This window comes from Notothenia rossii, assembly GCF_949606895.1.
Source record: "Notothenia rossii genome assembly, chromosome: 5".
In the NCBI taxonomy this organism is placed as follows: domain Eukaryota; kingdom Metazoa; phylum Chordata; class Actinopteri; order Perciformes; family Nototheniidae; genus Notothenia; species Notothenia rossii.
The window spans coordinates 87,683,182-87,709,737 of NC_136903.1; the positions used below are offsets into that span (position 1 = coordinate 87,683,182).

Below are 26,556 nucleotides of genomic sequence, written 5' to 3' on the forward strand. Positions count from 1 at the left end.
AGAAGGTCAGATTTGACTCATGATGTTCTAATGACTCTTGGTGCTGTTATGCAATGTTCCAGTGCAAGCATTAGAGCGATAGCACCATCTTCTGTTCATCTATGTTATTGTACATTTACCCTTCTACTACCTCCTCAAAGAAGTACATCATATTGTAAAAATAACCTCGTAAATAGTTGAAAAAATAATAATTGTCCAGGTGAGTGTATGCCAGAGTTCCCATAGTTTATTTATTCATTAATCAATAAATTACTCAATCAATGTTATGCCTTTTGGCAGTCACAGTACAATCAATTTCTCATTTCATAACAGTGTAGACAAATCCCACAAAATATCACATCTCATACAAAATCTAAACTTATCTTTTATAAAACATTTAGACATCTGCAGGTTTTTTTTCTTTATTATACTTTAAATACAGCTTTCTATTTTCAAACGGCATAAAACTCACTGAGAAAGATGAAAACATCTGTTAAAATACATATATATATTATTTCTTTTTCATTACAGTATTTAAAATAGCTTCATTTACCACGACTAAATGCACAGTAATACTTCTGCCACTGAGGGGAGGAAGGGAGAGTTTGGAAGCGTAACATCCACAGACATACATCGATCTGAAGTTTCTCTACTCATTGCTTTTAACTTGCTCTTTCTGACACATGAACAGAGAGTTGAACGGTCCCAACGTGAATCCATCTTCATTCAAGGTAATTCACTTCAACAACATCTTTCAGAGGCAATTTACCTTTACTTCTACCTTTGTAGTCTCTGAACAGTCTCTTTCGCTCTTAGTAAACAATCTAGCCTCATAGGTCCTAATCATATAGAAGTTGTCTTTATAAATCAAACGTAACTTTAGACTTGCAGTAGATTTCTTGAAAAGCTTTTCTCCGTTCTCAGTGACATGTTACGAGTGCAAGCAAGAGGACATATCCTTCTAACTTTCAGGTTCATATTTTGTGTCTCTATTGTGGCTTTAATGTTCAAAAAGCTTATTATTTTTCTCACACTGCCTGTGCTGCAGCACCTCTTTTCACCCTCTGTCTGAAACCAGAGCCCAGTCTGCAAGAATAGCCACGTGAGAGTCGTCAGTTCTACAGTATGTATGGACAATGAGGCATTACATGTACTGCATGGACTACCTCAAACAAAGTCCTGATTGGATGATATTTAACTTTTTAACGTTGGGACTTAAAAGGCAGCATTCAACAATTCCTGTAAAAGTCTCTAAAGATAAAACTTCAGAAGCACGTATACAGCACGAATAGATATCATTTGAACTTCTCTCCTAAGCTTTCAAGAGGAAAGGCTGTACTTTGTTAACCCAATTAGAGCGGTTATTACGTGTCCCAGTGTGTTATGTTCTTGATATAAAATCACATTTTGCCAATTGAGGGCTATCTTCACGGTTCAATGGCTATGGTTAGAATGTTCGAAATCTGTTCAGCTAATACGGACACAGCAATCTCTAAAGAAAATAGGACAACTGTCTTTAGGGCGTGGGTCGGAAAGAGTATAACATCAGTAAGCCTTAAGCCGTAGGAGGGTGATTTCATCATTTGATCTAGAGATGCTTAAATTGCTGCGGATATTCATTTAAGGAACATAGATGAAAGCTGTTGCCTTCAGAGGTGATTAGACAACAGAACTATTTCGTTTTAACCATACCTCGGCTCGGCCTGAATACCCGCATGTCAATCAGAAGTGAGTGAGCCTTGAGATGAAAGGCTTAATGTCTATTTGTGGATTTCATATGACTTAAGACGGGGAATTTTCTTCGACCTGCAGCAGATGGAGAGGGCAGATTAAGGAGAGGGCAGTTTAGCCGCAAACCCTTATTCATTTGTGTCCACGGATCCCTCCTGTATGCATAACCCCTGGGATAAGTCACATGTAAAGAACATTATATAAGGAAGATTTGATGGTTTCACTTCAGCATATACCCTCTAGTTTTTTCTTAGTCACACCATATGTTCTATACACTGCTTATCGTGGTCCAAAGGCCAAACGCTGCTCGCTGCCAATAGCTGTGCAAAATATAAGGGATAGTGGTGAGTCCTACTAAGAGCTATTTGCTACCAGAAAGTATTTGTAGGTAAGAATATCAGAGCTTAAGGACGTCGGTACAATATGTGTTCATATTTAGGAACCATGTATAGGAGGACACATAGGAAAGGAGTAAGCTTCAGAGGACACTTCTGGTTTGTGCAAATAGGAGACTAAGAAATACACACGCTCATGGTGCGTTGTTCACACGCACAACAAAGCAAAAATTTGCCTAACACATTGGCTACACTAGATTAAAAGAAAGGATTCTTCACAAGCTGACATATCATGCACATTTTACTAAGGCAACTTCAAAAACTGGAGTGTAAGTCAGCTCTTAACACTGGGTGTACTGAAACAAATCTGTCGACATTAATCCATTTTACATTGGAGCTTCGTTACGTGATGGAGAATCTTTTGGCTGGTTCAATGTTTGTTTCACATGAGTACAATTACTTTAAATTAACAGTGTGTTGCTACTACTTCAGTGTTCTGACTGCTTGGGAATGTACCACTTCAAGACTCACATCCATAGCTGCCATATTTGGGACTCTTCGGACAGGCGTCCAACCATTTAATAACACATCAATCCTTTAAATCATCGCAGCTTCTTAGCTAGCTTGCTTCTCCCGGTAGCTAACTATTATTAGCGCCATATATCATGTTTTAGCTAACGTACTTTGTTAATTTGACCCGTTTAACCACTGCTTAATTAGCATATAAGCTTATCTATAGCTCACGCAGACATAAATTGTTTAATTGTTCAGACTCTTGTCATGTAATTTAACAAGTTCCCATTAGCACGAAAAGCCTTAGCCATTGTTAGCATTTTGGGTATTTTAGCAACCTGAGGGCACTTTGTAAGCGGTTAATTTTAGATTCAATATCTTTTCTCTACTTGTAGGTCAGAAACACAATGATGAAATCTATATTTTATGTGTTAGCTACTGTATTTAGTTGACCCTTTGTGAAATGTTAGATGCTAGCAACCTCATGATAACTTGTGGCTGCTCAATTAGCCTGTTAGCTTATCTATAGCTAACAAATACATCAATTGTTGAAATGCTCAAAGTCTTTACTCGTTATTTAGCTAGTTCCTGTTAGCAGGCTAGGCTTTAGTCGCTATAGAAACCCTCTCGTTGGTTTCTGGTCATAGTGTTTGGAGGTTTGTAAGAGGTGCATTTGGGGAATTTATGATCTTAGCATTAATATTTGGAGCTGCGAGATAATTTGTTGCAGTTCAGAGGTGGAAGGTGAATCTTCAAGCTACATTTGACTAGAGACAAGCCTTAATCTTAGTCAGACAAACATTTTTTCAACAAGTTGTTTGACTGAACGGACCTCTACAACCTTAATGTCTGCACCTGCAAGTGTATAGAGGTTCCAGATGTGCTATAGCTACCTTAAATGGCTAATGCCCTGGGTATGCTCTAAATGGAAAATATTCAAGTTTGCGTACAATACAACAGAGCAGCTTGTATGTTAGGGGCCTAATGGTCAGAATCATGAGCTATAATGCATATGTGTGTCAGCAGAATAATTATACATCTATCATGTTTGAAAATAAGTAATGGCAGCATGTTCAGTGTCGTCGATTGTGCAAATGTGTGCAAATATGTTCCGTATGAGTGTATCTCCGCTCAGTCATTTCACAAGTGTATTTCCAGAAACCATGTGTGAGTCTCCGTGGTGAACTTCCCTGGAAATAAGTGAGTGCACGTGAGCCTGTGTGTACATGCAGGTGTGTGCACACAGGTGAGCATGCTTGTGAACGAGCTGAGCTTTGATGGCCTTTGTGCTGTCGTAGGAAAAGGCGACTTCCCTCCTCTGAGCGTCTCTGATCTCCTCTGTGACGTCTAGAAGATGCTCTGTCTTCGGTTCTTTCCTCGACCTAAAGACAGACAAAATGAGATTGAACTCTTTTTGAAAGAATGATGATTATTCACTGTTAGCTAGATTGAAATATATGATACAGTTTGGTTGCAATGACTCATATATCTAGATTCAAATTCTGTACTTCATGTAATCTCTACACTTGCAAACCGACGAGTTGCAAACAATACAAAAGGATTAAATAATGTAAACTTTAAATAAATAACTTTACCAGGGGGAAGTGAAGTCATAGAAGGACATGTTAAGTACCTTAAGACCTTATTAGAGTATATAAATACATACAGGTATGACAGTAATCTGTATTGAATTAGTCCTTGTTCACTTAAATTGTCTTTATAGTTCTTATCAGACTTGTGGTATTTTTATTTGTGTAATAGCAAACATTGCAGAGCTCTGCTAATTAGCAAAGTCAACAGACACTATGAGTGGAGATGTTGTTGTCAGAGATAACACATAGGTTAGTTTAAATATGTTTCATAGCAGACAATCTGGAAACGCCGTGTTATCATGCAATAAATATCAGTGAGACTGAAAACAATTGCGTTGTATTAAAAATGACTGAGAATAATAAACAAACTCATGTGAATGCATGGCATATACACACAATGTGCATAGCTATACAGACGTGAAGAACATAGTCAACTTAGTATAGTAAGTCTAGCTTCTCCGGATCAAATGAGGGGCTTTCCTTTAGAGCAGGGGTTCCCAACCTTTTTTCCCAAGAGCCCCCCCAAATGACTGCTGACTATTTGGATTCCCGCTGTATGAAGAAATGAAAGGACAGCGCAAGTGGAAACAATTCACAAAAGGATTAAACTGTTTAAAACACATGCTCAAAGTAAGCCGGATTTTACCGATGTGTTTATGTGGATTCAAAAGTCGTAAATAATCTACAAAATGGAGGAGACCGATCTGATCGGAGCAACTGTGACAAATAATCCAACTGAAACCGTCATGGACAATGACTATAGCCGCGTTCACACCGGAGTGCTTTTCCCACTTTAGTTCCGATATAGTTCCGAAATGTCGCGTTCACACCAAAAAGAGCCGGAACTAAAATTAGTTCATGAGAACCTTTTTACCCCCTTTTCCGTCCCTGCTAGAGAGCAGGGACTCTCATGCGGCTCTCTTGTGAGAAAAGAGCTATATTTCTGATTGGCTGGGCAGATTGCAAACCACGCCCCGTAAAACTCAAAAAAGTGTTGTGAAGCCACCATTTTATTATCCTCGCATTAGCTTTATTAGCATTAGCATTAGCCCAGCGCAGAAACGCAGAGAGACTAACTCATGGCAACACAAAATAAAACGTGGGAGCGGTGGAGATGAGGAGGTGTCGGCGTTCTGGCGATTTACTCGGAAGGCTTCAGTAGAAGCTACTGGGAGTCCCAGCAGCTTCTACTGAAGCCAGTCCCCAACTCCGGGAACTTCTGGCCGGGGACTTCGGGTGGCAGTATACGCCGTGAAGTTGTTTGCGGCCTGCCAGTAAACCCAAAGCAGAAGAAGAAGAAGAAGTGACGTCAGCGGCTTCATTTGCCTAATCCACCCCCAGGGACTTATTCCGGTGTGAACGCGATCAGTACTTAGTTCATCAGAAGTAAAGAGTTCTGATGAACTAAGTTCTCATGAACCTTTGTGGGAAAAGTACTGCGGTGTGAAAGCGCCTAATGTTTTAAAAATGCGCTTATCCAGAAAAAGCCTGGTTTGGACACTTTACGGGCAGAAGAAACATTTCTATTAAATAAAGAATTATACATTTCTGTCTTTTTATGCCTTTAATAGCTACTAACTTGAATTTTTATTCAAATTAATTAGCCAATTATTTTTTATATTTTATTGAAATGTAGAGACAAGGCTTTTAGTGACAATCATGTATTGCCTTACAATTATATGTAAAAAAAAAAAAGAAAGTAAAAAAAAAGATAGTCTAAATATGATATTTGGCCTCCAATCATCTGAGGCCTGGTGCCACTGCTTTAGAGATACTAACTTCTGGTCATAAATAGTGTTTGCAGCAGGATCTTACCTAAAGGCTGAAACACTGAGCTGCGGTGGCCTGGGTCCTTCTGGAGCTGGAGCTCTTTGAGGGAAAACACTGAAGCAGCTAAACACAAAAAGGGACAGAGGATGACTTCGAAGCATGACAATTAGTTATGTTTCAGGATTGCTTAAGAGCGATAAAACACAGAGGTTGACAACATTGACGTAGAGTTTAGCTAACAGGCTATATCCTTATAATAAAAGACATAGACAAACAACTAAATAAGGCAAATACTTTAGCCAAATGCAAGGTTTCAAAATGATATAAGAGTTCTGGTGATCTCAGCACTTGACTTGAAAACAATGGCATGGAGTTTAGCTAACAGGGCTATGTGGTAATAATAAAAGACATTGACAAAAGACAGATATGTTAGCCACATGCAAGTTTTCTGGTTAAGAAATTCTGGTTTGCACTTCAATGAATTTAAACCCAAAGCTCTTAAAACTAACGATGTGTTTTGTCACGTCTTTTCTGACCTTTATTCTTTGTTAGCAATGTGCAGTTCATGTGCACTTTTGGAAAGGCCACCGCTAAGAAGGCAAAGTGGCACTTTTCAGAAGTTCAGTCATACTGAATGTTCACAACCACACAACTCAATGTGTGTGTGTGTGTGTGTGTGTGTGTGTGTGTGTGTGGGTGTGTGTGTGTGTGTGTGTGTGTGTGTGTGTGTGTGTGTGTGTGTGCTTACTGTCTGCCAAATTATGTATATTATTTCCCAGACTGGTGAAGTAGGGGTATCGTGGAGAGGCTTCAGCAGAGACTCTGCTCCTGTTGTCGTACTGCAATCACAGAATAAAAGCCGCACATTAATCACAGTCCACTTCTTCTCACATTCAGGTGAGTCACAGTCCTTTTTCTTTGTCTCATACCAGCAGCAGAGCAGTCAGCATGTCGATCCCTTCTGTGTCCAACCTGATGGAGAGACACAAATACAATCAGTCTGTATTGTGACTATTAAGGGAACAACTACATGCTGATTAGGAAAGTAGACATCAGCTTCAGTTGTTTGTTTTTCCCACAAATGATCCCCTAAAAGGTCTATATTTTTCAAAGCAATAATATATTTTATTAGTAAGCTAAAAGATGGACAGATAACTTGCTTTTTTGAATAAAATGTTCTTATAAAGGGTGGATTTTTTATTTTTTATACGACATAAAAGGCAGTACATACCCCACTTTTTTAAGCTTCTTTGTTTCTTAAAAAAGGCGGATGATAACAATGGGCTAAATGAGACTACTTGGCGTCATCAAGCTGAACATTAGCAACCGTTAGCTTAGCGTCAGTGAAGCACAACCATCTTGTAGTTGGCTTATATCATAACGTTAGCTTTTCACTTCTGGCGATTGCATTTCCGCTTTGAAAATCACATACTGGGGTTAATGTGTGGAGACAATCCTGCTGAACAAAAGTGTTTACCACAGAGCTCATTTTCTGCAATACCAGATCCAATGGAAAAATCACATTCGCTTTTTGACGAGTGAGCCCTTGTGATGCTAACTTCCGGATCGGCAAACAAACTAAGTCATCCGTGCACCTCTCTGTACCTTTCCTTGTTGACATCAGATTAACCATTTGATTATTCAGTTTATAACAAAAGTGGCTGCAGTTAGCATCTGTTAGCGTTCTAAAAGCAAAGCTAAAGTAATAATAATAATAATAATAATGCATTTTATTTATATAGCGCTTTTCACAACTCAAAGACACTTTACAATATGAGGGAGGGTAGACAAACAAGGACAGGCAAACAAGTAAGTATAGTAAAATAAATAAAAAGGCAGTCAAGAGGAAATTGATTGAGAGGAGGGGGGCTTATGGGTAGACAGAGTTGAAAAGATGTGTTTTGAGGCGGGACTGAAAGACTGTGAGGGACTCAGAGTCACGGAGATCTTGGGGGAGGGAATTCCAGAGCCTAGGAGCTGCCACTGAGAAGGCTCTGTCCCCAAAGCTGCAGAGTGTGGATGTGGGAATGGATAGGAGTCCGGCTGCGGTGGATCTGAGGGACCGTGGGGGTTGATAAGGAGTGAGAAGGTTTGTGAGATAAGGGGGGGCCAAATGGTGGAGTGCTTTGTAGGTGAGGACCATCATTTTGTAATTGATGCGATGGGAGACAGGAAGCCAGTGGAGCTCTTTGAGGACTGGGCTGATGTGATGCCATGATTTGGTATGTGTGAGGAGACGTGCAGCTGCATTTTGAACCCGTTGGAGTCTGTTGAGCGATGTAGTGCTGATGCCGTAAAGAAGTGAGTTGCAAGTAGTGAACACAGCCGCTCCTAAAGCTGCAAGCATGACTGTAGACAAAGTAGACATTGTAGAGTCACTTCTTCTCATCTGAGCAGTAACAGTTATTGTTACCTGGGCACATGGTTGATGAGAGCTTGAGGTCTGTATTGAGGAAACAGGTAAGACCTAAACTCCTCATTACTACTGATACCAGGCCAAGTCTCTTCGGTTGGAGTGCCTGAAAGACAAAGAAACAAAGACATGTAAGGTTGCATGCTTACATCACTTCTTCTCATTGCACATATTACTCAATCTTAGCCTGTGCTTTCTTACCCACAAGCCTGAAGATTAAGTGTAGCTCCTCCTTCACCGTGGCCCCAGGAAACATTGGACGACCTGTTGCCATCTCAAACATGATGCAGCCCACGCCCCTGCGAGAGGAGAGGAAGAAATAGGGATGAGGACAAATAAAAAAAAGCCCTTCAATTATCGACCCTAGGTGATCATCAAACGCACTAACACACTTCAAAGAGCACCGATCATAAGTGCAAACACATGTGGTGTGAGTGGGCACGGTGCGGCCCTTTGTTCCATCACTGACGCAGTAATGAAGAGGCGCCCTGTGGTCACAGAAGAGGATATGTAGCTAGGTGAGCTCATAAAAGGCTGGAGGCAGAGAAACGCTTTTAATCCTCATTGGTTTACCAGATCTGTGTGCGTTTTCCAGAGATGGCAAAAGTACACACATACTTTACTCAAGTAGAAGTACAGATACTCATATCTAAGTAAAAGTAAAGAAGTATGGGCTTCGAAATGTAAGTACCCATAACTAGCAGCTGTTTTAAAGAGTACCTGACCTCCCTTTATATTAATAGAACAATAATGTCATTGTTAGCTAATGAATGTTTCCATGGTGACCAACGGCAACATGACAACGTTTTCATTGGTCCCTCTTCTTTAGAGAAGACCAGGAAATGATGGATACACGGATCGTGTTCAAATCAATAGGCACGCAATGACTCTAAATAATAATGATCACGCCACCAAACACACATTCAGACTAAAGGAACCAGCCTGTTTGGAAAATGAGAGAAGTAGAAAGTACAGGTATTTGTGTTCAACATGTAAGAAGTAGAAAGTACAGGTATTTGGGTTCAACATGTGAGAAGTAGAAAGTACAGGTATTTGAGTTCAAAATGTGAGAAGTAGAAAGTACAGGTATTTGAGTTCAAAATGTAAGAAGTAGAAAGTTCAGGTATTTGGGTTCAACATGTAAGAAGTAGAAAGTTCAGGTATTTGTGTTCAACATGTAAGAAGTAGAAAGTACAGATATTTGTGTTCAACATGTAAGAAGTAGAAAGTACAGGTATTTGTGTTCAAAATGTAAGAAGTAGAAAGTACAGGTATTTGTGTTCAAAATGTAAGAAGTAGAAAGTTCAGGTATTTGGGTTCAAAATGTAAGAAGTAGAAAGTTCAGGTATTTGTGTTCAACATGTAAGAACTAGAAAGTACAGATATTTGTGTTCAAAATGTAAGAAGTAGAAAGTACAGGTATTTGAGTTCAAAATGTAAGAAGTAGAAATACAGGTATTTGTGTTCAACATGTAAGAAGTAGAAAGTACAGGTATTTGTGTTCAAAATGTAAGAAGTAGAAAGTACAGGTATTTGGGTTCAACATGTAAGAAGTAGAAAGTACAGGTATTTGGGTTCAACATGTAAGAAGTAGAAAGTACAGGTATTTGTGTTCAACATGTAAGAAGTAGAAAGTACAGGTATTTGGGTTCAACATGTAAGAAGTAGAAAGTACAGGTATTTGTGTTCAACATGTAAGAAGTACAAAGTACAGGTATTTGAGTTCAACATGTAAGAAGTAGAAAGTACAGGTATTTGTGTTCAACATGTAAGAAGTAGAAAGTACAGGTATTTGGGTTCAACATGTAAGAAGTAGAAAGTACAGGTATTTGTGTTCAACATGTAAGAAGTAGAAAGTACAAGTATTTGGGTTCAACATGTAAGAAGTAGAAAGTACAGGTATTTGTGTTCAACATGTAAGAAGTAGAAAGTACAGGTATTTGTGTTCAACATGTAAGAAGTAGAAAGTACAGGTATTTGTTATCAAAATGTAAGAAGTAAAAGTAAAAAGTCCTCAGAAAAATAAGTAGTTTAGTAAAGTACTGATACCAGAAAAATGTACTTAAGTACAGTAACAAAGTATTTGTACTCCACTACTTCCCACCCCTGGCGTTTTCCACCATGGCATGCTGCTAATCAGCCAAAATACACAAGGAATATGCAGATGAATAAGCTCCATTGTACGAATAGTGATTCATCTCTCGGTTATTACCTGTGAGACTTTAATAGATATGCATGATTCATAGAAATCCTAGATGATCCTCTAGTAATTAAACATTCATTTCATTTACCAAGAGACATGAATGCTCAGTACCAGGGCTGATATCCTGGTGGGGTTCTCTGAGGTTGACACTACTATTGGTTTGCAGACAAATTAAACAATCCAAGTGAAAACTGCATGCTCTGTGGGTACAACCCATTGGTTCTCAGTGTTCCAGGGTCCTATGAGAGGATTAATACTGCCGGTCAGTGATGGAAACAAGTTATGAGATTCTTTACTTGAGAAAAAGAACTTATACTACGCTATAAAAACACTCAATTTCAAATACATGAAATGAATCGACAATGTTACAAAGTCAACCCATCCATCCAATCCATCCTATCCATCCATGAATCTGTCCATTCATCAATAAATAAATAAAACCATCCATCAATAAATCCATCCATCAAAACATCCATCAATAAATCCATCCATCAATAAATCCATCCATCCATCAATAAATCCATCCATCAATAAATCCATCCATCAATAAATCCATCCATCAATAAATCCATCCATCAAAACATCCATCAATAAATCCATCCATCAATAAATCCATCCATCCATCAATAAATCCATCCATCCATCAATAAATCCATCCATCCATCCATCAATAAATCCATCCATCCATCAATAAATAAATCCATCCATCCATCAATAAATCCATCCATCCATCCGCCCCTCCGTCCATTCGTCCGTCCGTCCATCCATCAATAAATCCATCCATCTATCAATAAATCCATCCGCCCCTCCGTCCATTCGTCCGTCCGTCCATCCATCAATAAATCCATCCATCCATCAATAAATCTATCCATCCATCCATCAATAAATCCATCCATCCATCAATAAATCCATCCATCCATCCACCCACCCCTCCGTCCATTCGTCGGTCCGTCCATCAATCAATAAATCCATCCATCCATCCGCCCCTCCGTCCATCCATCAATAAATCCATCCATCCATCCGCCCCTCCATCCATTCGTCGGTTCGTCCATCCATCAATAAATCCATCCATCCATCCATCCGCCCCTCCGTCCATCCATCAATAAATCCATCCATCCATCCGCCCCTCCGTCCTTTCGTCCGTCCATCCGCTCATCCGTCCATCCATCAATAAATCCATCCATCCATCCGCTCCTCCGTCCATTCGTCCGTCCGTCCGTCCGTCCGTCCGTCCATCCATAAATAAATCAATCCGCCCCTCGGTCCATCCTTCCATCCATCCATCCATCCATCCATCCATCCGTCCGTCCGTCCATCCGTCCATCCATCAATAAATCCATCCATCCGTCCGTCCATCCATCCATCTCTCTATATATCCATCCATCCATCCATCCATATACCCACCATTCCACATTTCATTAGTTCTTACTTTGGAGAGAGACAACAATCACACATCAACAAAGTGTTTGCTCCAGAATTATTTCGAGGAATAACAGTTTCAACAGTTTGCAGCGCAGTGATATCCTAAAGTAATAATACTGTGTTCCTCACCACATGTCGATGGGTGTTGAGTATTCTGTCGAGCCCAGCAACACGTCGGGGGGGCGATACCAAAGTGTTACCACCTCATTGGAGTAAGTCTTTGTGGGGACAGACTGTGCCCTCGCCAGACCTGGAAAACACCAACACTGTTAGGGTTTCTACCCACTACAACATCGTAATAAAGGAGCCCAGTCTCACAAAAAAACGTGTAATAGCTACGTTGGTCGTCAGGGCAACACGTAATATATTCACAAATAACCCTCTCAAGACGTGACATGGATACAATATTTTGTTCCTATTCATTTCGAATGATCAGTGTCTATGTCACGTGATCGCAAACTTTCCTAGCGTGAGAAAAGAAAACATGGGGACACCCGATTTATTTTTTAGTGGAAAGTCCTAAATTGTAGGATAGTTTGGCCATTATAATACTTTTTGATTACATTTCTAGCGAGAAGTGAATATTGTACTTTTAAAATCGACGTCCAGTGGATGTGTAGGATCTATAGTTTGATATATATTAGGAAAATGATTTGAGGTCTCACCAGGAGGACGTGTATATACTGTATATTCACGTCCTCCTGGTGAGACCTCAAATAATAAGAATAATCTTGTTTTTTGTTCTCACTCTAGGAAAGTTTGCGATCACGTGACATGGACACCGGTCATTAGAAATGAAAAGGAAATAATATTGTATCCATGTCACGTCTTGAGAGGGTTATTTGTCGATATACTAAGTTTTGCCCTGTGGACCAACGTAGCTATTTTTTTGTGAGACTGGGTTGAATAAAGACACTTAAGCTCAGTCCTCAAGACATCTATCTTTGTAACAAACTGAGACCAGGAAGTTGATGCCGTTCTTTTGGAAGTCCTATCCCACTTTCTTCAGCTACCCTAGCAGCCCTGTGATATTCTTTATACTGAAGTTTAAAACGTTGGGCATTTTTGTAAACATATTCATGACTATTTTCATAATATTCATATCATTTTGACATTGAAATTCCCTCTTAATGTCAAGTACTGTGTGACTCAACAGTACACAATGAAGTCTTACAAAGTGGGCTAAAAGTGTACGAGAGCACAAGATTCTTTAAGTGGTCAATTAAACCTCATAACATAACACACATTCTGTTATATTAACAAATGTTGGGACACTTCCTCAAGGAGTAAGTCAACTGTACAATCTAGTTTACATGTTCATAGTTGACTTATTCTTGCATTTTACTTGCATTATTGTGGCCCCGTGCACTTTTTCTTAAACTATATGTTCTGTGTTTTATTTTTATGTCTTTAGGAAACTCTATGCATTACTGTTAGTGGAGCCTTGGACTTTTTTTGTTGATCGATTTTGTATTGCCAGCAACTACGCAGTAACTATTGTGCATATGACCAAAAAAAGCCCTTTGAATCTATCTGCCCATATGCTGTGATAAAACCATTGAACAATAATGAGGGAGTCCCGGTGGGTTTATCTACCCACATCCAGCACAAAATGGAGAAACTCAGAGAGAGGGGCACAGTTGCTAGGTTACGACAAGTAAGGGTTCTAAAGGAGTCGGGGACCAAAGATCGCCGAGTGGCAGCAACATATATTTAAAAATCAATCGTGTCGGGAATCAGGCTGTGTTATTCTAAATGTGTTTCTACGACCACATTTGCATGGATTAATATGTGTGTGTGTGTGTTGCGTGGGAATCGGCTGTTTTTCCTACCGAAGTCGGCCAGTTTGAGCTCGCCCTTGTCGTTGATGAGCAGGTTCTGAGGCTTCAGGTCTCTGTGGAGGATTTTCCTCTTGTGACAGTAGGAAAGACCACGCATCAGCTGGAACATGAAGATCTGTGCCAGAAATGTCGTATATCATGAGGATTAAAAAGGACATATTTCCACCATATTCAACGTAAATATTGCTATATTTTGTAATGTGATTATAGTTTTCTTAAAGGTTCCCTATTATACTGTTTTTCATCAATATATTACAGGTCTCAGATATATACAAAACATGTCTCTGAAGTGTTTGGCTCCAAACACCAAGCAGATCATTGCAGCATTACCCATAATCCCCTCTGTTTCAGCCCTGTCTTTAGATGAAAATAAGGAGCCCCTCCCCACGCCCCTCTGAGAGAGATTTGGTTAAAAAGAACACAATAGGCGCTTTCACACCGGAGTACTTTTCCCAGTATAGTTCCGATTGATCTTGAAATTTTGCGTTCACACCAAAAAAATCCGGAACTAGAACTTAGTTCCTGAGAACCTTTTTACCCCCTTTTCTGTCCCTGCTAGAGAGCAGGGACTTTCGTGGGAGAAAAAGGTTCCTATATCTGATTGGCTGGGCGGATTGCAAACCACGCCCCGTAAAACTCAGAAAAGTTTTGTGAAGCCGCAATTTTATTTGCTGGCATTAGCATCATTAGCATTAGCCCCGCGCACCAACGGAGAGAGACTAACTTATGGCAACACAAAAGAAAAGATGGGAGCGGTGGAGATGAGGAGGTGTCGGCGTTCTGGCGATTTACTCAAAAGGCTTCAGTAGAAGCTGCTGGGACTCCCAGCAGCTTCTACTGAAGCCAGTCCCCAACTCCGGGGAAATCAGGTGGCAGTATACGCCGTGAAGTGGTTTGCGGCCTGCCAGTAAACCCAAAGCAGAAGAAGAACAAGAAGAAGAAGTGACGTCAGCGGCTTAATTTGCCTAATCCTCCCCCAGGAACTTATTTCGGTGTGAACGCGATCTGTACTTTAGTTCATCAGAACTAAAGAGTTCTGATGAACTAAAGTACGGCAAAATAGTTGGTGTGAAAGCGCCTAATGGTGCTCTAGGAGGAGATTCAGGTGATAAGGGGGGGGGGTTACCTTGGTTGGTGATTGGCTAATGGTTACACAAGCCAACACATCGTTATGACATCATAAAGTGGCCAAAATCTGATCAGCTCATTTTCAGACAGGTTTTTATAGAAATGGATCAAAAAGAGAGAGAATCTTTGTTCCTGAAACTTTCAGAGTCTCTTTCCGCAGAGGGGACACATGTTGATGTAGAAGAGACATGGAGAAGAGGGGACACATGTTGATGTAGAAGAGACATGGAGAAGAGGGGACACATGTTGATGTAGAAGAGACATGAAGAAGAGGGGACACATGTTGATGTAGAAGAGACATGGAGAAGAGGGGACACATGTTGATGTAGAAGAGACATGAAGAAGATGGGACACATGTTGATGTAGAAGAGACATGGAGAAGAGGGGACACATGTTGATGTAGAAGAGACATGGAGAAGAGGGGACACATGTTGATGTAGAAGAGACATGAAGAAGAGGGGACACATGTTGATGTAGAAGAGACATGAAGAAGAGGGGACACATGTTGATGTAGAAGAGACATGGATAAGAGGGGACACATGTTGATGTAGAAGAGACATGAAGAAGAGGGGACACATGTTGATGTAGAGGAGACATGGAGAAGAGGGGACACATGTTGATGTAAAAGAGACATGGATAAGAGGGGACACATGTTGATGTAGAAGAGACATGAAGAAGAGGGGACACATGTTGATGTAGAAGAGACATGAACAAGTGGATTTTGCATAATAGGTGACCTTTAAAATAGTTTTTTTATCAGTGTTTTTGTTTTATTTTAATTTGTATGTATGTTTATGTATGCACCATAACACCAAGTCAAATGTCTCATGTGTGTTTACCTACTTGAGAATAAACCTGTTTCTGATTCTGATATTATGCAAGTTTTCCAGTTCATATTTGCATTTGGTGCCTCTACTGTGATACAGTATGTTCTTGCTGCTCACCTTGACGTTATGCATGCTCATGAGATTCCCACAGTTGTCCAGATACTGTTTAAGGTCACTGTCCTGGAAGACACAAAAGGCACACTCAAGTCTACCCATAGTTCAAGATTAAATTCAAGATTCAAGGCTTTAATTGTCATGTCTACATAGCTACAGTGTAGTTATGACAATGGAATGGAATATGATATATTAGATAAATAATTTGTGAGTTGCAAACAGATGAATGTTATGGATGTTCTTTCAAAGGTTCAGGTGTTTTATCGATACTTTGTGAACACCTGCATGCTGAGCGGACGATGGACTCACCAGATACTCAAAGACCAGCGTGAGGCAGCGCTCGGTGTGGATGATGTCGTGCAGCGTGACGATGTTGGCATGTTTCAGGTTCTTCAGTAGAGACACTGCGTGGACAGAAGAAGAAGAGATACTGTCAAAATAACAGCAACAGTGGAGACAACGATAAACAATCTACCTACTATACAGAGCGTTTGAAGGTACATTACTCAAGTGGAGCACTTTATTCAAAAGTATTTGAATTAAATGCACCAATAATCTTCTACTTATAAGGGCATGTACAGGTATACTACTTAATCAGGATACATACAAAAGGTAACTACACTGAACAAAAATATAAACGCAACACTTTTGTTTTTGCTCCCATTTTTCATGAGATGAACTCAAAGATCTAAAACATTTTCTACATACACAAAATAACCATTTCTCTCAAATATTGTTCACAAATCTGAAAAAATCTGTGATAGTGAGCACTTCTCCTTTGCCGAGATAATCCATCCCACCTCACAGGTGTGGCATATCAAGATGCTGATTAGACAGCATGATTATTGCACAGGTGTGCGTTAGGCTGGCCACAATAAAAGGCCACTCTGAAACGTGCAGTTTTGCTTTATTGGGGGGGTCTGGGGGGGTCCGAAAACCAGTCAGTATCTGGTGTTAGGGTTAGGGTTAGGGTAATGTTGTGAATCGAGTGGCCCATGGTGGTGGTGGGGTTATGGTATGGGCAGGCGTATGTTATGGACGATGAACACAGGCCACTCGATTCACAACATTACCCTAACCCTAACACCAGATACTGACTGGTTTTCGGACCCCCCCAGACCCCCCCAATAAAGCAAAAATGCATGTTTCAGAGTGGCCTTTTATTGTGGCCAGCCTAAGGCACACCTGTGCAATAATCATGCTGTCTAATCAGCATCTTGATATGCCACACCTGTGAGGTGGGATGGATTATCTCGGCAAAGGAGAAGTGCTCACTATCACAGATTTTTTCAGATTTGTGAACAATATTTGAGAGAAATGGTTATTTTGTGTATGTAGAAAATGTTTTAGATCTTTGAGTTCATCTCATGAAAAATGGGAGCAAAAACTAAAGTGTTGCGTTTATATTTTTGTTCAGTGTATATTCCTTTATTCATGTACCTTTGTTATTCATGTTTCTTGATGCTCTTAATTTCTTTGAAGCACTTTGAATTGCCTTGTGTTGAAAGGGGCTATATACATAAACTTGCCATGCCTTGCTTTGCTTTACAGTCATGACAAAAAAGATGAAATCATATTAGTGTTACAATTGCTAATGTTTGGGGATTATTAGCAGGATTACAATGTCGGTAAAAATGTTTAATTTTGCATAGTGACTCTTGAGTATCCTTTATTTTTGAAACTTTTATAGCATACACAAAGTATGCAGTATACATTTGAGACACATAGGCTTGAGGTAATAGATATCAGAATGACGGTACATTTAAACAACTCAAATTAAATAATCTCTAAAAGGTGAAATGTGTACAGAATACAACATAATTAAATAGGCAACACTCTCATAGTTAGTGCAAATAATGTATAATGTATACACTATAATGCATTGGATGTATAAAGGTGTTACATCTGCATCAGTTATCTTTTAAATCCAGATGAAGGATCGACCATGCATTAATAACACAGCTACCTCCTGAGCCAGGGCAATAACCAAGCTCCATTTAAGTGAAAGTGGCAGATTAAAATGTGCCGCTGTCCCACCTTGAGACTAACATTGAAATATTATCCGCCCGAGGTCATCACCCCTGGACCGGAAAACAAATCAATGTGTGTGTGTGTGTGTGTGTGTCTGTACCCTCTCTGATAGCAGTGCACGGCGCTCCCTCCTCGTGCTCCAGCCGAATCTCCTTCAACGCCACCAGGTTCTCTGTGAGTTTGCTTCTCCCTTTGAACACTGTGGCATATGTCCCCTATGAACACACACACACACACACACACACACACACACACACACACACACACACACACACACACACACACACACACACACACACACACACACACACACACACACACACACACACACACACACACACACACACACACACACACACACACACACACACACACACACACACACACACACACACACACACACACACACACACACACACACACACACACACACACACACACACACACACACACACACACACACACACACACACACACACACACACACACACAGGTAATCGAATATTCTAAAAAGCTTTTAATCAAATGTCTTTTTTTCTATTTATAGCAACCTAATTACTACATTGATTGGATTGGAATCCGTTTCCTCATCCCCAGCACATTAACATAAATTAAAACAGATAATGTATTCCATCTTACTGAATTAGGTTATTAGTTTAAAAAGCTGTCATCCATGACAAGCCTCAACAAACTACGTGTCAATGTGATTCAAGCTTCTCAATCAGGATTTGATTTAATAAATGCAGTTAATGCATATTTATTTTTTCAGGGATATGATCATTTCTGATTATTACACAACATATCTGAATACTGGATTCTGATTGGTCAATTTGGACATCACAGCTTGTTAATACTCGCTAACAGACTGTTGCTTAGGAGAACAGACTGTTGCTAAGGAGGATCAAGGGACTATATGCAGACATATCAATCCGCAGAAAGAAGTCCGGTCAATTTAACGTCAGCTGTGGACAACAAACCTTAGTTTTGTTCATCAGAAAACACCCTGGAATATTTGATTTTATATTTGTTGAGAGCACGTAACGTTGGATTCATTATAGCTAAACTTTCCCCAGTAAAGAGAAGAAAAAAAGAGTGCAAGAGGAGGAAAAAGGTTAAAAGATAGAGAGCTGGATGCCAGAGAAATCAACAGAAGAAGACAGACAGGAAGTAAACACTAAAGGGAACAGCAGAACAAGACAGACAGGACGTAAACACTAACAGGAACAGTATAATTAGACAGACAGGAAGTAAACACTAAAGGGAACAGCAGTAAAAGACAGACAGGAAGTAAACACTAACGGGAACAGCAGAAAACGACAGACAGGAAGTAAACACTAACGGGAACAGCAGAAAACGACAGACAGGAAGTAAACACTAAAGGGAACAGCAGAAGAAGACAGACAGGAAGTAAACACTAACGGGAACAGCAGAAGAAGACAGACAGGAAGTAAACACTAACGGGAACAGTATAATTAGACAGACAGGAAGTAAACACTAAAGGGAACAGTAGAAGAAGACAGACAGGAAGTAAACACTAACGGGAACAGCAGAAGAAGACAGACAGGAAGTAAACACTAAAGGGAATAGCAGAAGAAGACAGACAGGAAGTAAACATTAACGGGAACAGCAGAAGAAGATAGACAGGAAGTAAACAGTAATGGGAACAGCAGAAGAAGACAGACAGGAAGTAAACACTAAAGGGAACAGCAGAAGAAGACAGACAGGAAGTAAACACTAAAGGGAACAGCAGAAGAAGACAGACAGGAAGTAAACAGTAACGGGAACAGCAGAAGAAGACAGACAGGAAGTAAACACTAAAGGGAACAGCAGAAGAAGACAGACAGGAAGTAAACAGTAACGGGAACAGCAGAAGAAGACAGACAGGAAGTAAACACTAACAGGAACACAGCATGGGCTCTGCAGTGTCTAAAGACTGGTTAATGGGAAAGAAAATGAACAGACTTGGACAGTTACAGAAAACCTCGATCAGTGCTGCCGTCATTTTAAGTTACGTTTCAGTCGAACGCTTCTTAGCTGAAGCAAAAAACCCATGAACCCATCACATCATTTTTATTCAAGTCAAGTCGTATGTTTATAGCAACTATTGCAAGTGAGCTTAAAATGCCAACACTAAAATATTCGGATATTGAGAAATAAACATCAGCGGATAAGATACATTTCATAATTGCCACATGTTCAGATGGTTGTCTCTCGCTGCATATAAACGGTGCCTTTGAGAGCCTCAGTTCATGATAATTGACAACAAAAGCATCTCTCTTCGATCCTTCACCACCGCTGTTATCTGCTGCTGAGTCTTGTGACCGGAACTAAGGCGGACGGATTCTGTCATATTCATTCCTGACTCCTCAGAGGGCTGTCAGATAAATGCTGAGGGATTTAGATGCATTGGCTTGTGCTTAACATGCATGTGACACGATTACATAATCAGGATTGAAAAAAACGAAAGTATTCCCTTACAGTTACATAAACAAATTGGTTTTTACTAACATGGTAATCCCCCAAGAGCATATAGTCAATACAATTATATCTTTTTCTTTTCTAAGGTCACATGTTGTCTTATTTAATACACTTATGTTTAAAGCATGTTAATGCAATTTATTTTCCTCTTGGATTTATTTGCATTGCATTTAATAATTAGGTAGTCCAAAAGTAACGAAAAGGATTTAACTTTTACATTTTTGACATGTAACTAGAAATTGTAACGGATTAGATTTTTAAACTAACCCTCCTAACTCTATTTCTAACTATTGCACACATGGTTAGTAGCTTCTACTGTGTTGACATATAAACAAACCTAAGTGTTGTACACATGTTGACTGGATCCAGTCTCCTGAGGGCCTTGACTCACCAAAGTCTTGATAAGTATAATGAACACTGGCAAACAACCTGAGGTCAGCAAACCAGTGACATGCTTAATTTGTGTCTGAAGATGTTCGCTTTAACTTGGAGTTAACATCAACATCCACCGTCTGAAAAATAGTTCTGAAGTGAATGTGTGAGTAATCGGCAGAGACGTACCTCTCCCAGTTTGCCGAGCTTCACGTACGTCTCCAGTTTCCCGAAGCCTATGTCGGACTGTAGACAAAATGAAGAGGTAGATTAATCGTTGACTGCTTCTGTATCACTGTGGAACATTTAAAAGATCATTTTGCACTCATTACTTCATGTTTTTCTCGTGTTCATTAAGCGCAAATCTTTCTTTTACTCCAGACAGAAAATAAAAGCTTATTACGGTAATGGAGAACTGGGGGAATCATCAGAGAAATGGATTCATTATAATATGAATACAAAAGGACCGAAATAACAACAGGAAGGATAAGAGATAAGAGCAGTAGTAATTTGCTGAGAGTAGGAAATGAGATCTGTAATATGAGCCGGGACTTCCACTGGTTCAAGGGTGATCCGTCAAATGGATGGTCAAACAAAGAGCCAACTAATATGGGATGTATAGTTAATGAGATCAAATAAGCATGACAGCAGTCGATATGAGATGATAGACAACCACTGGGATTTGAACACTTTATAGGCAGGTTATTAGCAGAGGTGGGAAGTACCGGAGTACAAATACCTTGTTACTGTACTTAAGTACATTTTTCTGGTATCAGTACTTTACTCCACTACTTATTTTTCTGACGACTTTTTACTTTGACTTCTTACATTTTGAACACGAATACCTGTACTTTCTACTTCTTACATTTTGAACACGAATACCTGTACTTTCTACTTCTTACATTTTGAACCCAAATACCTGTACTTTCTACTTCTTACATGTTGAACTCAAATACCTGTACTTTCTACTTCTTACATGTTGAACTCAAATACCTGTACTTTCTACTTCTTACATTTTGAACACTAATACCTGTACTTTCTACTTCTTACATTTTGAACCCAAATACCTGTACTTTCTACTTCTTACATGTTGAACCCAAATACCTGTACTTTCTACTTCTTACATGTTGAACTCAAATACCTGTACTTTCTACTTCTTACATGTTGAACTCAAATACCTGTACTTTCTACTTCTTACATGTTGAACTCAAATACCTGTACTTTCTACTTCTTACATGTTGAACTCAAATACTTGTACTTTCTACTTCTCACATTTTCCAAACAGGCTGGTTCCTTTAGTCTGAATGTGTGTTTGGTGGCGTGATCATTATTATTTAGAGTCATTGCGTGCCTATTGATTTGAACACGATCCGTGTATCAATCATTTCCTGGTCTTCTCTAAAGAAGAGGGACCAATGAAAACGTTGTCATGTTGCCGTTGTTCACCATGGAAACATTCATTAGCTAACAATGACATTATTGTTCTATTAATATAAAGGGAGGTCAGGTACTCTTTAAAACAGCTGCTAGTTATGGGTACTTTTTACTGAAGTACATTTCAAAGCCTCTTTACTTTGACTTGAGTAAAGACGTTTAGTCAGTACTTCTACTTTCACCAGAGTATTTTTAAACACGAGTATCTGTACTTCTACTTGAGTAAAGGATGTGTGTACCTTTGCCCTCTCTGGTTATTAGGTCTATATGATAAAGATATTAAAGAAAGATATTCATATAGGGCACTTACCAGTGAGGCGCGTCGGGACATGCGGCTCAGAGGTTTGCAGAGCGGAGAGTTCTCGCTCTCCAGCTGCAGCTTCTTCAGAAACTCTGGAGGCAGACGGATGTCAATCGGCAGAGACATGCGCTTACTGACGTCCTGCAGGAATAAAGGTGTGGAGAACGTTGAAAGACAGTATATCAGCAGTACACACGTTAATATCATTCATTCATGTGCCTAAAACTGACTGAATTCAACCTCATATATGGCCAAGTGCTTTCATAAGTTAGTTTGCTGACCTTTAAAAATCTGATTAAATCAAATAGATTTTTATTTATGATTAGATTTTACTTATCTATTTCATTTTAAATGTTGTTTATATGTCACATCAAATCAAATGGTATTTATATAACCAAATATCAGAAAACACATTTGTCTCAGGGGACTTTGCACAGATCAACAAACATTAATGACAATATAAATGTTTAAAAAAAAAAAAAAGATAGACAATCTAATAGACAAAGGGGTAATGTGAATGTATAATACTATAATAAAACAATTACAATAAAGGACCCAGGAGGATGTTTAAGACAAGCCTGAGCCAGATCTAAATATACATTTTATTAAAAAGAATCTAAGGCTTACTTTTATACGTGGAAAGGGTTTCTTCTTGAACACAAAACATATTCAAAAACCATGTACACGTTCATTCATAAACGTTTCATACCTGATGAAGTGTGTTTAAGTCATAACTGACAGTGTTATTCACATAATACATTATATTATACAAGAATCCACCCAAAAACACATATCAGTGATAACACAAATACTTAATATATGCACATATACAGGCAATAACATATTTAACTCGGTCGAGGTGTATTTTCAGTCATACCATATGTGTTTCTATTTAAATCAATGCAGTAACAGCTTGAGTTTCACTTCACAAGTCTATTTCTTTTGTGTTAAGTCTGCGAGCAGTGCTCATGTGTTGAACAAAGTGAATCTGCTACAGCTCTGCTAACAAGTGCAGACATTAGGCGCTTTCACACCGGAGCACTTTTCTCAGTATAGTTCCGATATAGTTCCGAAAAATGTGCGTTCACACCTTTATATATACAGTCTATGGTTCACACCAAAGAAATCCGGAACTAGAACTTAGTTCATGAGAACCTTTTCACCCCCTTTTCCGTCCCTGCTAGAGAGCAGGGGCTTTAGTGGGAGAAAAAGGTTGCTATGTCTGATTGGCTGGGCGGATTGCAAACCACGCCCCGTAAAACTCCCAAAAAGTTTGGTGAAGCCGCCATTTTATTATCCTCACATTAGCATTATTAGCATTAGCATTAGCCCAGCGCAGAAACGGAGAGAGACTAACTTATGGCAACACAAAAGAAAACATGGGAGCGGTGGAGATGAGGAGGTGTCGGCGTTCTGGCGATTTACTCTGAAGGCTTCAGTAGAAGCTGCTGGGAGTCCCAGCAGCTTCTACTGAAGCCTTCCCCAACTCCGGGGACTTCCGTCCAGGGACTTTGGGCGGCAGTATACGCCGTGAAGTGGTTTGCGGTCTGCCAGTAAACCCAAAGCAGAAGAAGAAGAAGTGACGTCAGCGGCTTCATTTGCCTAATCCACCCCCAGGAACGTATTCCGGTGTGAACGCGATCTGAATTTAGTTCATGAGAACTAAAGAGTTCTCATGAACTAAGTTCTGATGAACTAAGTACGGCAAAGTACTTGGTGTGAAAGCGCCTCTTGTGTCGCTTTGGCTGCGCAACTAATGCAGGTTGAAGTTCAACTTTAGTTCTCTTTAGTCAAGCTTTTTTGAAGCCAAACATTTATGTCAAAGTGTTTATTATCCCTATTGCAAAGCCAAAATTGCTACGGCCAGTTAGGGTTAGGGCTATAAAGTACACTAAAAGATGTTTCCGAAAACATTTGAGCTTAGAAACTGGCATTTGATTGATATTTCGAGTGGAGTTCACTTATCTTTGATATTGATTAAGGCTGTGGCTTTGTTGCTCAATGTTTACCAAAGATGCAATCCTGCTTTCCTACAAGAAGCGATTGTTTAATTCCACTCTTTGCTAGTATTGAATGAAATTGACTGGAAACAAACATCCCCGATGTTAATTCCAAGCATTTATGTCCATGCCCTTCCTCCATAAGGAGTGAGAGACACTTTAATTTAGCCTGCATTTAATGGCACTTTCTCTCCAAATGAGTATTGAGCGCAAAGCATTTCCTGTTTGCTTTGCTCAACTTAAGATTCGCCAGACTCCAAACAAATATGGATTTTTTTAAAGAAACGGAGTAGATCAATAAAGGGCTTTGACATTCTCACTTGTTAATCCATCAAATGTGGGCTATTACTTTTGATTGGATGGACTTTAGGTTGAAGGTGAAGGAGCTTTGCTGAGAAGAGGCTAAACAGTGAAAGGATAAATCACCTGCACTGCAAAAATGTAAAATCTTGCCAAGTATTTATCTCAATATCCCATCTTTACTTCAAGAAATCTTACCAAGCCATTTTGTACATGTTCTATTTGTTCACTTATTAAAAACGAAAACACCTTGTTTTTATATTTCCTTGTTTTTGGAGCAGCATTTTTTCCAGTGTGTGTAGTGCAACGTGGCCTTAAAATGTTAAAAAGTAATTCATTAATAAAGGGCACTACTTGCACTACAGTAATAGGTCTGGACTTGATCAATGCTGCTCTGAGTTCTCTGAATCGTGTTCCAGGAAGATAAGTGGTTGAACTGAGGAAAGGTCATCCTGATGAATCATCAAGGTGACATTTGAACGGACGTTATTCACCAACGCATGGATTTTTCACATCCTGGCAAACATTAATTTGGCCTTCTTCATGGATTATCAATAGTGACCACTTGTAAACCACTTTCCTCTGTGTTATCAAAATTAAGATATCCAGAGGGGAGTATTGGATTACATGTAACGGTTTTATGTAATCAGGATACAAATAAGTGTATTCCCTTTGAACTAATCAGATTACTGTTATACTTCGAGAAATCGGGGACTATTAACAGGCTTAAAATGTTAGTAAAAATTGTATTTCTGCTTTTTAAACTGTGTGTGTTTCAGTGTTGGTGTATAGGCTACTGCCTGAAGGTGCTTCATGAAAGGCAGGTAACTAGATATTTTAACATATTTCCTTTTTAAAGAAACCCTCCCAACCCTGGCGTTCAGTCGTCTTACTGTCTTAATATTATTTCCGATTTTCTCATCACCTTCCTGAGCAATCACTTCCCTCTGGCTGCTACGAGTTGTTAGAGACAGACTCGGAGTGATTCACACTCGCTCCAAAGGGACTATTTCTGAAAAGGTGGAAGTGTGAACTCTCTCACATTTCCAATAAAACGCCTAGTGCTCTGGGGAGGGATAAAACTATCTGAGATGACTCATATCATTGAGCTGGCGGGGGTGGAAATGAAGAAATTAGTCTGGGAGAACAGGAGAATAAACTCCACTTCATACAGTATGCACGTCAGACTCCGCTTTAATGCTTTTAATGTGAACAGTTTGCTATCGGCGCCCAATCTGCATCGCATACATTAAGCTTGGCACCATGTGACCAAAGCATGAAAGCAAAGTGAATATTTAGCCCCTTAACCCCTCACTGTCTCCACGCTTTAATGTTCAAACATCTCTTTATTTTTCTCATACTGCCTGTGCTGCAGCACCTCTCTTCACCCTCTGTCTGAAACCAGAGCTGCTCTGATTGGTTAGCTGGCCGGCTCTATTGTGATTGGTCAACCGCTTAGAGATGTCCCGCCCCTTAGCCACGTACAACGTGTTGGAGCACTATATAAACTATATAACATACTACAGGGATTACATAATCCTGTTACATGTAATCCGTTACACACACACACCCCCCCACCCCCCACCCCACCCTGACTCCCATATTTCCCCGTGTCCTCCTTTAGACGCTTCTCACCTCCATGGAGAAGCGTCTCTGCTGGGCCTTGCTGTGAAAGACGAGATGTGAAGGAGACTCAGCGCCTGGCGTTGTTGGTTCGGGACTCGAAGGGCTGGCATCATGAGACGGAGGACCCAGTCTGTCCTGAGTGAGGC

The 26,556-nt window shown here is 39.8% G+C and overlaps 1 protein-coding gene across 1 annotated transcript; it reads right to left on the minus strand.

The window, feature by feature from the left end:
- Nucleotides 1-200: 200 nt before the first annotated feature.
- cdk18 (cyclin dependent kinase 18) lies at nucleotides 201-26,556 on the minus strand. Its single transcript, XM_079684379.1, has 14 exons — nucleotides 26,420-26,556; nucleotides 22,494-22,625; nucleotides 20,939-20,995; nucleotides 18,000-18,114; nucleotides 16,178-16,272; nucleotides 15,872-15,934; nucleotides 13,791-13,914; nucleotides 12,088-12,208; nucleotides 8,535-8,632; nucleotides 8,334-8,439; nucleotides 6,850-6,892; nucleotides 6,669-6,759; nucleotides 5,966-6,043; nucleotides 201-3,940 (listed from the first exon to the last, which is right to left on the minus strand). The coding sequence occupies exons 1-14, from the start codon at nucleotides 26,423-26,425 to the stop codon at nucleotides 3,906-3,908; spliced, it is 1,164 nt and encodes a 387-aa protein (XP_079540505.1). The 5' UTR covers nucleotides 26,426-26,556; the 3' UTR covers nucleotides 201-3,905.